The sequence below is a fragment of the Podarcis melisellensis genome (assembly GCF_964234715.1).
Source record: "Podarcis melisellensis genome assembly, chromosome: 18".
In the NCBI taxonomy this organism is placed as follows: domain Eukaryota; kingdom Metazoa; phylum Chordata; class Lepidosauria; order Squamata; family Lacertidae; genus Podarcis; species Podarcis melisellensis.
In genome coordinates, this window is record NC_138536.1 from 11,655,450 (window position 1) to 11,670,857 (window position 15,408).

At 48.2% G+C, this 15,408-nt stretch overlaps 1 protein-coding gene across 2 annotated transcripts in view; it reads right to left on the bottom strand.

The window, feature by feature from the left end:
* NCAN (neurocan) overlaps positions 1-15,408 on the bottom strand; it is a 61,397-nt gene that overhangs the window by 33,601 nt on the left and 12,388 nt on the right. For both annotated transcript variants that reach the window (XM_081895369.1, XM_081895368.1), the window contains exons 2-4: positions 9,563-9,642; positions 2,254-2,655; positions 874-1,048 (exon numbers count right to left, since the gene is read on the bottom strand). In XM_081895369.1, coding sequence (XP_081751495.1) covers positions 874-1,048; positions 2,254-2,655; positions 9,563-9,635 — 650 coding nt within the window. In that variant the 5' untranslated portion in view covers positions 9,636-9,642. The remainder of the gene's footprint in view (positions 1-873; positions 1,049-2,253; positions 2,656-9,562; positions 9,643-15,408) is intronic.

The window sequence follows — 15,408 nt, forward strand, 5'->3', positions numbered from 1 at the left end:
CCGAGGTATGACTGTAAAAGGTTTGCCTTCAGATGTCTTCTAAAGGTTGTGATTTACTTATCTCCTTGGCTCAGGGGTTGCATAACCCTCCAACGTTTCTTGGATGAAAATAGGGAAAGCGGGACATTCCGGGATCAAATCAGAAACAGAAACAGCTTCTTTAAATCCAGGACTGTCCATGGAATATAGGCACACTTGGAGGGTCTGGAAAGGTTGCATCTTAGAACCAGAGCCTTATTAGACTGTTTCTCACTTTGTAAGAAAATGAGAAGATCACTGGCCCACCTTGTCCAGCTTGCTGCTCTCCCAGAGGCCAGCCAGGGGTCCCAATGGGAACGCCATAATCAGGATCTGAGAACAGCAGAAAAACTCCCCTCTTGCCATTTCCAGGAACAGGGATTCAAAGATAGACTGCCTCTGATGCTGGAGGGGATGTAGCTGCCTTGTTTATTTTTATTTTTTAATTTATTAATCCATTTATTTAATGGACCTATTTATTAAATGGATCTACCGCTTGGGGTTTTTTTCTGTTAAAAAATAACAACCTCAAAGCGGTTTACAAAAAGAATGACGCAATCAGAAAAAAACTAAACCCTCAAAAACCTAAAGCACATCAGCGGTCGAGATATCTGGGCAGACTTGCCTAACCAAAAATGTTTTAAGCAAAAAGGCGCCTGTGTGATATCAAGAGCCAGCAAGTGTAGAAGCCGCCTACAGGTAGCTACTGACAACCTAGGAATTTTTATATTCCTTCCCCCCTTTAAAGCTGTCCCAAATTGGGGGGCAAATTGACGTATTAACCAGTGGCAGAATTGAGACAGGAAATCAGGATTGCTCCTTATAAATCAGAGAACGGTGGCCTTCTGCATGTACCTGACGGTGCGGTCAGAGAGCCACCCTGCGTCGCAGTTGTCATAGCCATCCTCGAAGGCCACTTGGAGGTGGTCAGGGGAAGCGATGATGGCCGAGTTCTCCTCGCATGCCTTCTGGGCCTCTGGAAAGCTCAGCGCGTAGCGGTTGCTGGCGGCTCGGTAGTGGAAAACCACACCTGGGCGGGCAAGGAAATGGGCACAAGAGGGTGTAAAATGCCTAGGCACTTATCCTGAGGTCCTTCGTGCATGTGGCATTGCTCGCTTTATATTTTTCACTTCCTTCTAAGAGCTGGTTTCAATATGCAGAGCAAAAGCCAGCAGTAAGTCACACTCTTCAAGTTGGAGTTAACTCTTTGTTAGCAAAAACACGATCTGCACAGACTTGGCTGAGCATCAGGCCTAATCAGCACAGCCGCTCATCCCCAGTAGGTCTTGCTCCCATGAAGCAGTTGCCGAGACTGAAGGTCCCGGCCTCCCCACAGCCCTCTAAGTCCTCTCCTTTCCAGCACTTTCCCCAGGCAATCAGAGACTGGGCCTGCAGGCAGCCAACCTCTCCTCCTCTCTTTTCATGCCTCTCCTCATTCACCAGCCTGACCCATCTCTGTCTCTTGGCCTCCATCCTCTTCTCCTGCTTCAGCTTCTGCCTCTGATTCTGGACTTCCCTCCCTGGGCTCTGAGCCTTCTTCCCTTGGGGGTTCCCCAGCTGTTTCCTCCCACCATGAGTCTGCATCCAACCAGTCCATGACATCAGACCCCTTGAGGAACTGTGGAGGTGCCACTACTGAAAAGGCCTTGTTCGCTGAAGAGACCAGCCTCGTTTCAAACAAGCAAGACCAGGACAAAAACTCCCTCTTAAGAATCCGCTGCTACTGGAAAAAGTTAAATCTTTCAGCAGAGAATATTCATTTGAATGATATACCTGTTGTATGGAAACGAACAATGGGACAATGGAAATGGATTCTATGCGCCCTAATGGTGGCCAAGAGACTGAAACTGATGAATTGGAAAAATAAAGATATGATACCACTTAATCAATGGACTGACAATATGACAACACTTGCAACTTATGAATAGACTGCTTACAGACGTAGACTTTGTTCGGACAAATATGACAACATTTGGAATAAGTTTTTACAGAATGTAGTAGGGTATTAACATCTAACATAGATATTAGGATAATAACACCATATCAATTTATATCAAAATCTATGGGAGTATATTACCTTGCATTCTTGTTTCTCTCTTTTTCTTATATTTGTTCTCCCCCCTCACTCCCCCCCCTTTGCATCACTTTATTTCCTTATCATAGAAATTCTTTCAATACAAGTATTATTATTATTATTATTTTTAAGAATGCACTACTATTGCAGATGCTTCTCACCTGTGACTTCCAGGGGCACCAGGTCCTGCTCGTCGTGGATCCCTGCCACCACCTCACAACGGTAGAGCCCGGCGTCGCTGGCTCGGGCGGCTGAGAGCAGCAGGGTGGCATTGTGGCGCCAGGAGGGGTACCCAGGCAGAGAGACCCTCCCCTCGTAGCCTTTGGAAACCTTCACCACGTTGTCCTTGGCCACCAGGATGGAGACATCCTCCGGCTGCCCCGAGGCTGACTGGACCTTGCTCCACTTGATCCGAGGGGGGTCAGGCGGCGCGTTGGGCCCAAGGGAGGCGGGCAGCTGCAGGAGGAAGAGGCAGGGCAGGGCAACGGGCTCCGCCAGGCCAACCCGGAGAGGCTGGTGGTGGACTTTGTTGATGTGGATCACCTTCGCATTGTCTTGGGAGCCTGCAAGGAAAAGGTGGATTTGTTTTGCGGCATTCTTGCGCTGCCTTTTTCTCTGAGGAGCGCAAGGTGGCATGCGCCATTCTCTCTCCCGCTCCCAGTAATAAACCTGCAAGGAAGGTGAGGCTGCGAGAGGCAGCGACTGGTCCCCAAGGTCACCCTGCAGGCTTCGTGGCTGAGTGGGGATTCAAACCCTGCTCTCTCCCAGCTCTTGGTCCTCATCTAGTCCCTACAACAGCCTGGAGAGGTAGGTTGGGCTGGGAGAGGCAGGTCACCCTAACCCCAAGCTTCATGGGACAGTGGGGATTTGAACCCTGGTCTCCCAGTTCCTAGTCCAATGCCCTAACAATTACACCCTGCTGGCTGCAGCTAAGTCATACTTGGAACAGGTCAGCTAAAATCAATAGGTTTTTGGACTCCCTCTTGAAATCCAATTTGGAAATTACAAAAGAACTCAAAATTTAAATAAATATATCAAAGTAGAAAATTTCTCATTAGAACCCTGCTAGTGATGTTAATTGCTTACAATTTTGTAATGAGTGTAATTAGAATTGGAAAATGTACAAATGCAATGATATAAAGGTTAATTTTGAAAGCCATGAGGCAGGAGGGAAGGAAGACAATAGGCTCTAAAGAGCCAGGTACGTAAAGTGGGTTGTAATGATGTGAACATATATTATTAAATGGAAATAAATAAAAATTGTATATAAAAAAGAAAAGAAAAAGAAAACCAATTTGGTATTTTGTAACAAAAATATATTTTCACCTGCATGGTACTTTGATGTATTTGCTGCCTGCATTGAAATGTAAGTAAAGCTTCTTTGCTTTTCGTTACTAAAACGTGTGGTGCATTCTTAGCAACCGGGACAGAGAAGGGAAGGTGAGTAGACCACAGATAGAGGGGTAAAAAGGCAGAATTGCCTAATTCCTTGCTTCCAGCAAGCTGCAAAAGCACACAAGTGTTTTTACTGTGCTAAAAGGGCTTCACAGCCTGTCTCACTCATTTCGTTAGAGCATGATGCTGATAATGCCAAGGTTGCAGGTTCAGTCCCTGAATGGGACAGCTGCATATTTCTGCATTGCAGAGGGTTGGACTAGATGATCCTCAGGGTCCCTTTCCAGCTCAACAGTGCTATTATTCTCTTCTCAAATTTCTCCCACTGGGACAGGAGCTTTAAATTTTAATTTGCAGATTTAATCCTCAATCCATCCCCATCAATCCGGAGGGACGCTGGCTTTCACCCTCCCAAGAAAAGGCATTCCCTGCACCGCCTGGAGGACAGTGGGCCAGAGAAGGCTGCCTTAACTGGTCACAGAAGGGAATTTTTTGCAGCAATGAAAAGCACCGCTCTGTGGACTTTGCAACCGGTGAAATTAATCATCTCCGTGGCTGCGACAGACACCCTTGCTCCTTCTGAGCATTGATTTTCTGCTGCAGCCAGCTGGACCCAATTATAGGATGAGGGGGAGGGTAGCCAGAAAGGGTGGAGGGAGTTAAAAAAGAGGGAGGAGGAGAAGAAACAAAAGGAAATTGAATGGATAGTCCTGAAGCCAAGCTGAACCAGAGAGCTTGGCTCTCCGGGACCATCCAGCTTCCCCCCCCCCCCGCCCTTTTACAAGCAATAAGGGCAGCTCGGTACCCTGTTATCCAAAGCCTAGGCTAGGAAGCTGAAACTGCACTCCAGGGATTCTCACATGCATCCTGACACTCAGCTGCTAGGTGCCCCATCCAGGAAAGGGAGGGCTGTGCCGTGCAATGGTTAGCACGGCTCCAGATCTCCCGCAAATTTCCTCCATGGCAATTAAGGATGCGTCATTCTGCAATGTGGTTAACTGATCTTAACTTTTTGATGGTTTTATTGTGTGCGGTTTTTTATTGCTGTAAACAGTTTGTGTGTGTGTGTGTGTGTGTGTGTGTGAGAGAGAGAGAGAGAGAGAGAGAGAGAGAGAGAGAGAGAGAGAGAGAGAGAGAAAGAGAGAGAGAGCGCAGTATACAAACACTTCTATAAACAAAAACATAGTAAGTGGTTTGGCCTTCTATGAGAATGCAAGAAGAGCTCTACTGGATCTAATCCAGCATCCTATCATAGAAACATAGAATTGTGCAGTTGGAAGGGACCCCCAAGGGTCATCTAGTCCAACCCCCTGCAATGCAGGAATCACAACAGCAAGGCAGGTTAGGCTGAAAGAGACCCATGTGGTTTTCGGCAAGCCAGACCATTCCTTACCCTCCAAGTGTTCCAATTTTCTAGGGACAGTCCCGGAATTACAGAAGCCATCCCGGATTCTGATTTGATCCCAGAATGTCCCGGTTTCCCTTTTCCTCCATGGAGAACAATTAAAAGTGGTTTGTGTGTAGGTGCAGAAAGAGAGTCCTGTTTATACAGAAAATGAAATCCCTGAGCTAAATGAAGAAAACGGTGAAGCTGGCATACAAAGCCCTTTCTATATTTTTGGAAGAAAATGTCACCAATCCACTTTAAATTCTTTAATTGCAATGCTTCCGCAGCCAGCCATTTCCTAGGAAATGTGGGGAGTGTTGATTCCTTTATTGCAAATGGAGCCTTGCCCTGTCTACTCAGAAGTAAGCCCCATTGTATTCAGCAGAGCTTACTCCCAGGTAACTTGGTCAAGATTGGGCTGCCTTACACTGTGATCATTTTCAATCAGAACTAAGTCCCACTGAGTTTAATAGGATTTTCTGTCTAGCATGTTCCTGATCCTTCTCAGTTTCTTCTCCTTCTTCTATTATTATTATTATTATTATTATTATTATTATTATTATTATTATTATGTTCTGCTTTTTTCCCCTGACAGGGACTCAAGGCAGCTCAAATCCTATTTCCTGCCATTTATCTGTGGAAGGTGTTGCACACAATCCCTTCCTTCACACATTTTCCCTTCACAACAACCCTGTGAGGCAGGTTCAGCGGAGAGGTTGGAGTTGACTCAAGGTGACCAATGTTGATGTGCCCACGAGGTCTATGTTTGCAGGAGAAGCTTCCTGATGTAGAATGTTGTTGTTGTTTAGTCGTTTAGTCATGCCTGCCTCTTTGTGACCCCCTGGACCAGAGCATGCCAGGCCCTCCTGTCTTCCACTGCCTCCCGCAGTTTGGTCAAACTCATGCTGGTAGCTTCGAGAACACTGTCCCACCATCTCGTCCTCTGTCGTCCCCTTCTCCTTGTGCCCTCCATCTTTCCCAACATCAGGGTCTTTTCCAGGGAGTCTTCTCTTCTCGTGAGGTGGCCAAAGTCTTGGAGCCTCAGCTTCAGGATCTGTCCTTCCAGTGAGCACTCAGGGCTGATTTCCTTCAGAATGGAGAGGTTGGATCTTCTTGCAGTCCATGGGACTCTCAAGAGTCTCCTCCAGCAACAGAATTCAAAAGCATCCATTCTTTGGCAATCAGCCTTCTTGATGGTCCAGCTCTCACTTCCATACACCACTACTGTACCGGGAAAATCATAGCTTTAACTATATGGGCCTTTGTATGGTGATGCCTCTTCTTTTTGAGATGCTGTCTAGGTTTGTCATTGCTTTTCTCCCAAGAAGCAGGCGGCTTTTAATTTCGTGACTGCTGTCACCATCTGCAGCGATCATGGGTGTCCCTATTTTCATCGGAGAAATGTTGGAGGGCATTTCCTTTCGTTCATCTGGCTCACTGCCGTCTGCCCTGCCCTGAGATGCTGTGAGCTACTCGCCTTCTCCAAGTCCTGACTGCTCAGAGAGGCATCACAACATAACTCTGTTGTCTTTAGGGTGGGGAGGATAAATGTCAGACCAGGAAGTCAGAATTTTGGCCCAGATATTGGATCTGTGCAGCCACAGAATGGCAGGAATGGGGGTGGGGGGAGGTGAAAGACCCTGCCTGACACAACTTGGCAGAGAAATTGAGATTCTTTTTTTCCTATTCTCCTGTGCATCATTCCTTATTCATGCCTGTCTTCCAGTTACCATTAATACTTAATTACCCGTGCATTATTTGATGCTTATGGCTGGCAGGTCGTTTGCAGCTTGTTTGTTTACAGTGGGCTGCGGGGGGGGGGGGAGGTTAGGAGGGGACAGAAAACAGATCCCAGATTCTTGCCTGCAACTACAAGGTTTTCCCAAACCCAGACATGCCGGGGCTTCTGCTCCCAAGCAGGATCTTGTCCCTAAGATCCTTCCTAGGAGGAAAAGCTGCAGCAGCATTTGGGACTCTTTGGACTAGGCTTGTAAGCGGCGACTTGATAGAAATTTACAAAATTGTGCAAGGCGTAGAGGAAGTGGACAGAGGAAACTGGAACTCATAACACTAGAACCAGGCCGTGCCATTGTCCCTGTTTTTACTGGAGAAATGTTGGAGGGTCTGCAGTTATGCAACCCACAAGGCAAGGAGATACGTAACTAGACAACCTGAAGGCAGCCCTGTAGAAGGATGTTTTTAACGGTTAATGTTTCATCGTGTTTTTATATATGTTGGGAGCCACCCAGAGTGTCTGGGGCAACCCAGTCAGATGAGCAGGGTATAATAAATTATTGTTATATCGAATAGGATGTACGTATTATTATTATTATTATTATTATTAGATATTCCTATCATGGATGTTTTAGCAGAGATTCCTGCATTGCAGAGGGTTGGACCAGATGACTCTCGGCTCCCTTCCAACTCTACGATTCTGCTATTGTATGATTCTGTTTTCATCAGAGAAATGTCAGAGGGTACCGTATTTTTTGCTCTATAAGACTCACTTTTTCCCTCCTAAAAAGTAAGGGGAAATGTGTGTGCGTCTTATGGAGCGAATGCAGGCTGCGCAGCTATTCCAGAAGCCAGAACAGCAAGAGGGATTGCTGCTTTCATTGCGCAGCAATCCCTCTTGCTGTTCTGGCTTCTGAGATTCAGATTTTTTTTTTTCTTGTTTTACTCCTCCAAAAACTAGGTGCTCTTGTGGTCTGGAGCGTCTTATAGAGCGAAAAATATGGTATATAAGATCTCTCCTGGGAGGAAAGGCTTCTGCAGTGTTTGGGGCTTTTTAGCTTAAAGTAAAGGTGAGTAAGGGACAATAGGATAGAAATTTATAAAATTCTGCACAGCAGCCGTAGAGGAAACTAGAACTCGTAACCCTAGAACTCGTGAAAATCCAATGAAGGCAAACATTGGAAGATTCAGGGCAGAGGAAAGAAAGCAGTCGAGAGTTGCATGGAGAGAGCGGGTGGAGAAAAGCCTTTCTCCCTCTCTCTAAGAGTGGAACTTGAAAGCTGAACGTTGGGAAAGTCAGGAGGGATAAAGAAAGAACTTCTTCATACGGCACAACTATGGAACTCCCTGTCGCAGAGGAGGGGATAAACTCAGGTAGCAGAGGGCTATTGGCGGCTCTCCTCTGCCTCCACTGTTGGGGCAGCCGTGCTTCTGAATCCCAGTTGCTGCAAACCATGGGACGGGGGGAGTGGGCTCCTGTGCCTTGATCCTGTTTGTGGGCTTCCCTTTGGGGCACTTGCTTGGCCACTGCGAGAGCCAGAGGCTGGGCGAGATGGACCATTGCCCTGATCCAGCAGCCAGGCTCTTCTCATGCTCTCGTGGAGCCTCCAAGCCCAGAGGCAGTCTATCTCTATCCCCAGGTTCTTAAGGGTATTTGGCCTCATCTGGCTGCCACTCCTTATTTTCTTGTCTTACAGACTAGAAGGAGCAAGGTGCATGTCTTGCAGCCCACAAACAGCGTTCCGTCTAGGTCAGGGGTCAGCAACCTTTTTCAGTCTGCCGTCCCTCAGACCATGTTGTGGGCTGGACTATATTTTGGGGGGGGAATGAACGAATTCCTATGCCCCGCAAATAACCCAGAGATGCATTTTAAATAAAAGGACACATTCTACTCATGTAAAAACATGCTGATTCCCAGACCTTCCACAAGCCGGGTTGAGAAGGCGATTGGGCTGCATCCGGCCCACGGGCCTTAGGTTGCCTACCCGCTTGGACTACTGCAACACGCTCTATGTGGGGCTACCTTGGAAGGTGACCCGGAAACTGCAATTAATCCAGAATGCAGCAGCTAGACTGGTGACTGGGAGTGGCCGCCGAGACCACATAACTTCTGAGAGATCTGCATTGGCTCCCAGTACGTTTTCGAGCAAAATTCAAAGTGTTGGTGCTGACCTTTAAAGCCCTAAACGGCCTCAGTCCAGTATACCTGAAGAAGCATCTCCACTCCCATCGTTCTGCCCGGACGCTGAGGTCCAGTGCCGAGGGCCTTCTGGTGGTTCCCTCATTGCGAGAAGTGAGGTTACAGGGAACCAGGCAGAGGGCCTTCTTGGTAGTGGCACCCGCCCTGTGGAACACCCTCCCTTCAGATGTGAAGGAAATAAGTAGCTATCCTATCTTTAAAAGACATCTGAAGGCATCAGGGAAGTTTTTAATATTTAACGCTGTATTGTATTTAATACTTGATTGGGAGCTGCCCAGAGTGGCTGGGGAAACTCAGCCAGATGGGCGGGGTATAAATAATAAATTATTGTTGTTGTTGTTGTTGTTGTTGTTATTACCCGGTCTAGGTGCTCACAGGAAGCTGGCAAGCAATGCCTGAAAGAAGCAGCTTCCCTTTCTTCTTCTTTTTGGTCACAGATCCCTGATTTGGAGGGAGGGGGAAGCCTTCCTACTTGCTGCCAGAAGCACCCCCCCCCCCCCGCAGGTGGCATTCGGCAATAGGCTTCTCCTGGAAATGGAAGTTCCATTTAGCTGCCCTGATTAAGTCAACAGGTGACAAACAGAGTCAGACTCTTTCAAGAGCAGTCCTTGATTGTGCAAATGAATGCCACATCTAATAAATGCATTTTAGGGCAGTGGGAAGAGGAAGAGAAATGAAATTGTCCAATTTCATTTTATTTTTTAAAAAATACTGCTTAATGTCCTGTTCCTCACCACATCTAAGCAGAACTTACCCACAACAGAGAAAGGCAGGAGCAGATATCCAAGCAGGACCCAACAGCCAGCATCATCCATTAAATGGACCATCCTTAATCTGGAATAACAACAACAAATCTTATTGATCATCATCATTTATTATTTTTACATTTACACCCCACCTTCCCTCCCAGGAGCTCAAGGGGCTGTACAGATGGGCAGGGTATAAATGATAAAATTATTGTTATTATTATTATTACATTGTTCTCCTGCTCCCTGTTTTATTCTCGCAACGACCCGGTGAGCTAGGCCAGGCTGAGAGACTGTGGCTGGATGCTCATTGACTGGGGAGCTCTCAGATAAAAGTGAATGTGGTCGCTCTCCCCAACCCCTTTGATTTCATCCTCATGCTAACCCCACGAGGTAGGCCAGATGGAGAGACAGTGATATCCCTCCCCAAGTTCCACATGGTGAGTTGGGGTTTTAAAAACTGGTCTCCCAGGTCCTGATCTAACTACTACGCCACACTCCCCCCAAGGCATGTCACTATGCCTGTTAGCACACAGGGAAGTAGAGTCAACGGAGGCCTAAGCTCAGCCTCTGCCTGCCATCCTACCAAAAACCACTCTATGGGGTGACCCTCACTGCCATCTTCCCTCTCTTCTGCCTCTGTTTACCCCAAGCAGAACTCAGCAGGTACCTATCTCAGATCCACCTACCTCTGTGCTGCTTTTTGAGGTCCCCCCCTCTCTCTAGATATATCTCACATCCATTTCTCTATATAGCTGCCCAAGATCTATCTATCTAGAGCGGTATATAATTTAATAAATCATCATCATCATCATGCATTGCAGAGGGTTGGACTAGATGACCCTCAGGGTCTCCTCCTCTACAATTCTATTCTGCCTGTCTATTTTCCTCCCTATCTCTCCAGAAATCTACTTATTTATCTAATCGCGCACTCTCTCTCAATGTCTCTCTCTCTACCTAATCTACCAGCTAGCTAGCTAGTATCAGAGCTGATCACAGGAGCCAACTCCTAGAGCAGGCACAGGCAAATTCAGCCCTCCAGATGTCTTGGGACTACAACTCCCATCACCCTTAGCTAACAGGGCCAGTGGTCAGGGATGATGGGAGTTGTAGTCCCAAAACATCTGGAGGGCCAAGTTTGCCTATGCCTGTCCTAGAGGCCGAGATCCCTTCACACACACACACACACACACACACACACACACACACACAAATATTTTAGGGGGCCTGGCCATTCACATGGTGTGTGTGGACCACATCAGGTGAGCGATAGTGTGTATCAGGGCTTACCTGCCCCTCGGCCCCCAATATTTTAATTAAGTTGGCACCCCTGGGGCTGTCTCAGGGCCTTACAATCCCGAGCTATGGTTCTGAACGAAGGCAAACAACCTTCTCACCCAAAAGGTTTTGATCCACCTTCCTTCCTTTTTTTTTTTTAAAAAAAAAGGCTTGGATCATTCTGATTCCAGCAGCATCTGACAGCCTTTTTTTTTTCTTTTCTGGAGTGGAATTGCGAAGAGAGAGAGAGAGCAAGAGAGAGCAAGATGGGTGGGGAAGGGGCCCTTTCATGTCAAGGCAAGTTTTCCTCTCTAGCTGCAGACCCCCCCCCCATCAGAGCGCCCTCCGCAGCGACTCCTCCTCGCATCAGCCGCCTCACCTCCTGCGAGTTCAAAGCGCAATGAGGCGGCGGCGGCGCCTGGCAAACGGGGCGCATATCCGAGCCCCCCCCGCCCGAGAATTTGCTTTAAGGGCTTCTCCAAAGGAGACAGCTGAGCTCCCTCCCTGGGGGAACGCGAGGTGCTTGTTGTGGGTTACAGGAGGCCATGGAATTGCGTGTGCATGTGAACGCTTCTCCCTTGAGCTCGGAGGCCCTCGGCCCTCTGAACGCCACTTGCTGGGAATCGAATACATATTTTAAGACATTTTCTTTTATATTGTCGACTCCCCCTCCCATTTTCCGTGATGTTTTTATTACCACCACCACCCTTTTGCTACTCCCTGCATTCCCTCTTTTTTAAACATAGTCATAAGACAAAAACCTTTAATTCTTTCTGTTGCTCAAAGTTTGGAACATGGGAATTGCAAGGTTGTTGCAGTGCCTGGGTCCTGCTGTGGGGGGGACATTCCTTTGGGGGCTTGTGGCTGGCCACTGTGGTGACAGGAGGCTGGGATATGACGCACCCCCTTGGGCCTGGCCCAGCTGAAGGGATCTCCCTAGTTTTTTGTGATTCCTAAGTGGAACCAGGAGCCTGGGAGGAAGGTCAAGGAAGGGAGTATCCTTCAGAGCGTCTCCACCCCCATCGTCCAGCCCAGAGACTGAGGTCCAGCTCTGAGGGCCTTCCAGTGGTTCCCTCCCTGCCAGAAGTGAGGCTACAGGAAACCAGGCAGCGGGGCCTTCTCTGTGGTGGTGCCTGCCCTGTGGAACACCCTCCCGTCAGATGTCAAAAAAATAAAGAACTTATCTGACTTTTAGAAGACATCTGAAGGCAGCCCCATACAGGGAAATTTTTAATGTTTGGTGTTTTATTGTGTTTTATATATGCTGGAAGCCACCCAGAGTGGTTGGGGCCACCCAGTCAGATTGGTGGGGTTCTTGTTTAGTCGTTTCCGACTCTTCGTGACCCCCTGGACCAGAGCACGTCAGGCACTTCTGTCTTCCACTGCCTCCCCCAGTTTGGTCAAACTCATGCTGGTAGCTTCGAGAACACTGTCCCACCACCTCGTCCTCCGTTGTCCCCTTCTCCTTGTGCCCTCCATCTTTCCCAACATCAGGGTCTTTTCCAGGGAGTCTTCTCTTCTCATGAGGTGGCCAAAGTATTGGAGCCTCACCTTCAGGATCTGTCCTTCCAGTGAGCACTCAGGGCTGATTTCCTTCAGAATGGAGAGGTTTGATCTTCTTGCAGTCCATGGGACTCTCAAGAGTCTCCTCCAGCACCCAAATAATAAAATTATTATTAATTATTATTATTATTAAGGAAGGAGCGAGTCAGCGTGGTTAGTGTGTCAGACAGTGATCTGTGAGAAACTGGGGTTCAAATCCTGCACTCAGTTTTGAAACTCACTGGGTGACCCCAGAGGACCTGTCACAATCTCTCAGCCTGACCTACCTTGCAAGGTTGTTGTGGGGCTTCAGTGAGGAGGTGGAGAAAGAAGCTTCTCTAGGAGCTCCTTGGAGGAAAAGGTGGGAGATAAAGGAAGGCCATGAAAGAGCCCCTCAGGGGAGAGACATTAAGCAGCAGCGCCTTCCTCTTCGGGCCCATCAACGCTAATTATTTGTGATGGAAAAGCGGAGCCTGTCTCCCTTGTCTCCAAGAAAGTCAGAATTTGCATTTCAATGGGGATTGGGAGGGGGCATCCAGGCACTCTGAGTGAGTGATAATGCAGCCCTTCCGCGTGTGGTTTTCCCCTGGGGAGGGAAGGGTGGGATGGTCGGTGGTGAAATTCATTTCTTCCCTGCTCTCCCTGCAAGCGGCTTCCGAATCAAAGCCACGTCGCTCTCAGAGCCTGGAGATTCAACAAGGAATCAATAATAGCAATCAACAGCAATTAAAAAAACAAAGGCTGGGCTATAGATCAGTGGCAGGACCAGAAATAGCCCCCCCCCCATTTTCTATGCGTGCCACTTGAAGATACGGCGGTTGAGGCTGCAGACAACCCAAAAGTTTGAAGGAACATTCAAAAGATGCAAGGCTCGCTCCGAGCACAGTTCCCTCCCCTCCAAACAGCCCCGAAAACTGTCTCGCCAAGCTACAATTCCCAGCACAGGATTCTTATTGGGGGGGGATGGGAGAGCGGGACTCACCTATTTATTTCATGAAATGTATAAATAAACTTCAAAGCAGTTTACAACTCAAAAAATCATCAAGAAGAGAAATCAACAACAAAAATAATTTAATGAGGCTGGGGTATTGTTTAGTGAGGGGTTGCTGTTATTGATACTATCTTTATTTTAGTTCTCGTTACAATTTGTGTTCAAATTGTTCAATTTGAACAATCATTTTTTAATTATTTGTTTATGTGCTTTTTCATGTAGTAAGCCACATTGAGCATGGCTTGAACTATGGGAAGGCATCATACTACTAATACTAATTAATGCTAATTAATGCTAATGCTACTAATAATTTTATTATTTATTCCCTGCCCATCTGACTGGGCTAATAAACCATCAAACAATAAAAACTTCCCTATACAGGGCTGCCTTTTAGATGTGTTCTGACAGTCAGGCAGTTGTTTTTCTCCTTGACCTCTGACCTCAGGGCATTCCACAGGGAGGGCGCCACTACCGAGAAGGCCCTCTTGCCTGGTTCCCTTGGAGCTGGACCTCCGTGTCCAGGATGAGTGATGGGGGTGGACATGCTCCTTCAGGCCTACGGGGCTGAGGCCATTTGGGGCTTTAAAGGTCAGCACCAACACTCTGCAGGTTTCACATCGGGGCAACTGCTTGGCCACTGTGAGAACAGGATACTGGACTAGATGCTGGGCCATTGGCCTGATCCTGCTGCCATGTTCTTCTGTTCTTTCCCTCCTTTTGCACAAGGCAGAAACTGAGATGGTTCCCTTTAAGCACGACTGCTGTGGAAATATTTCCAATCGCCTGTCCCAATAGAGGGCTTGCCGGTGCATTGACTTCCTCCTATATTGCTTAGGGGGAAGCGGGAGGTTTTTATTCCAAGCCAGCCACAAAATAAGATGAGTCATTGAAAGGGGAAGGTGGGAGACACACAGACAGAATTATTTCCAGCCTCGTCCCCTGAAGAGGAGTTCAGGAAGGGGTGGCGGCGGCAGCGGTGCTTTCAGGCTTTGCTCCCTTCGGAAAAGAAAGGCTAGGAAGCATCAAGGCTAGAGAGGAAGGCTGGCAAGCCTGCAGCCTTCTGGATGTTGGTTGGACTCGAACCCACAGCAGCCCGGGTGGCCGATGGTCAGGAGTGGCAAAATTTGGAGGTTTGTTCCTGATCTAAAAGGTAGCACCTCCCTCCTCCATGGGCTAATGTTCTGACTTGGCATGAGGCAGTTTCCTATGTTCCTGCTTACAGCAGCTGTTTATTCAAATCCATGAGGACTAGCACCTTATTTTGTCTTTAGGGGAGCAGCTGCAGCCAAGTGGTGGAGAAAGCTGCTTTCGGTCCAGGCCCCAAACCCCCGAAGGTCAGTCTGGGAGGGACTCCTGCCCGAAACCCTGGAGAGCTGCTGCCAGCCTGTGTAGACAGTGCTGAGCCAGATGGGCCTAGTGGACTGACTCTGCATCAGCACAAGAGTTCCTGGCAATGAGAAGGCAGCAGAGAGAGGAAACAAGAATTAGCCATGAATCATGAATTTCAGGGGGTTGGACTAGATGACCCTGGGGTGCCTTCCAACTCGACAGTTCCATGATTCCTCCCCTTCTGAGCTCCGCAGCCAACCTGACCCGCGTGGGCAGGAGCGGTCGTTCAGATCCCTCAAATGGCTCGCTCCTCATCTGCCCAGCTTGGCTCAGAGCAAATTAAGCCACTCAGCCCTCCCTCCACTCCCCATCCCTGGAAGACTCTCAGCCTGGCAAAGAGCAGCTAAGTCCTTCCCAGAGCAGTTTCTGCTGTGTGTCCCTGAACACAAAGGGAAGGGGAGGATGCCCAGCGCCTTATTAATCACGAAGACAGCCAGGGAGTCTTTTAAAACAGACACGTTGGAGGGGTCTCTTGTCTTGATAAATGCAGCGAGGCGTCCGCTGCTCTCCAGAGAGGTGGCAATATCAGGCATTTGCAGCTGGCTGCGGGAGAGGGGGGCAATGCACACAGACAGTGTTGTGTTTTCAAAGGATGCCCCTGCCCTGCCCCCCTCTTGGCCAACCCCAGTGGCTCTCTTTGGGAGACGAGCCCAC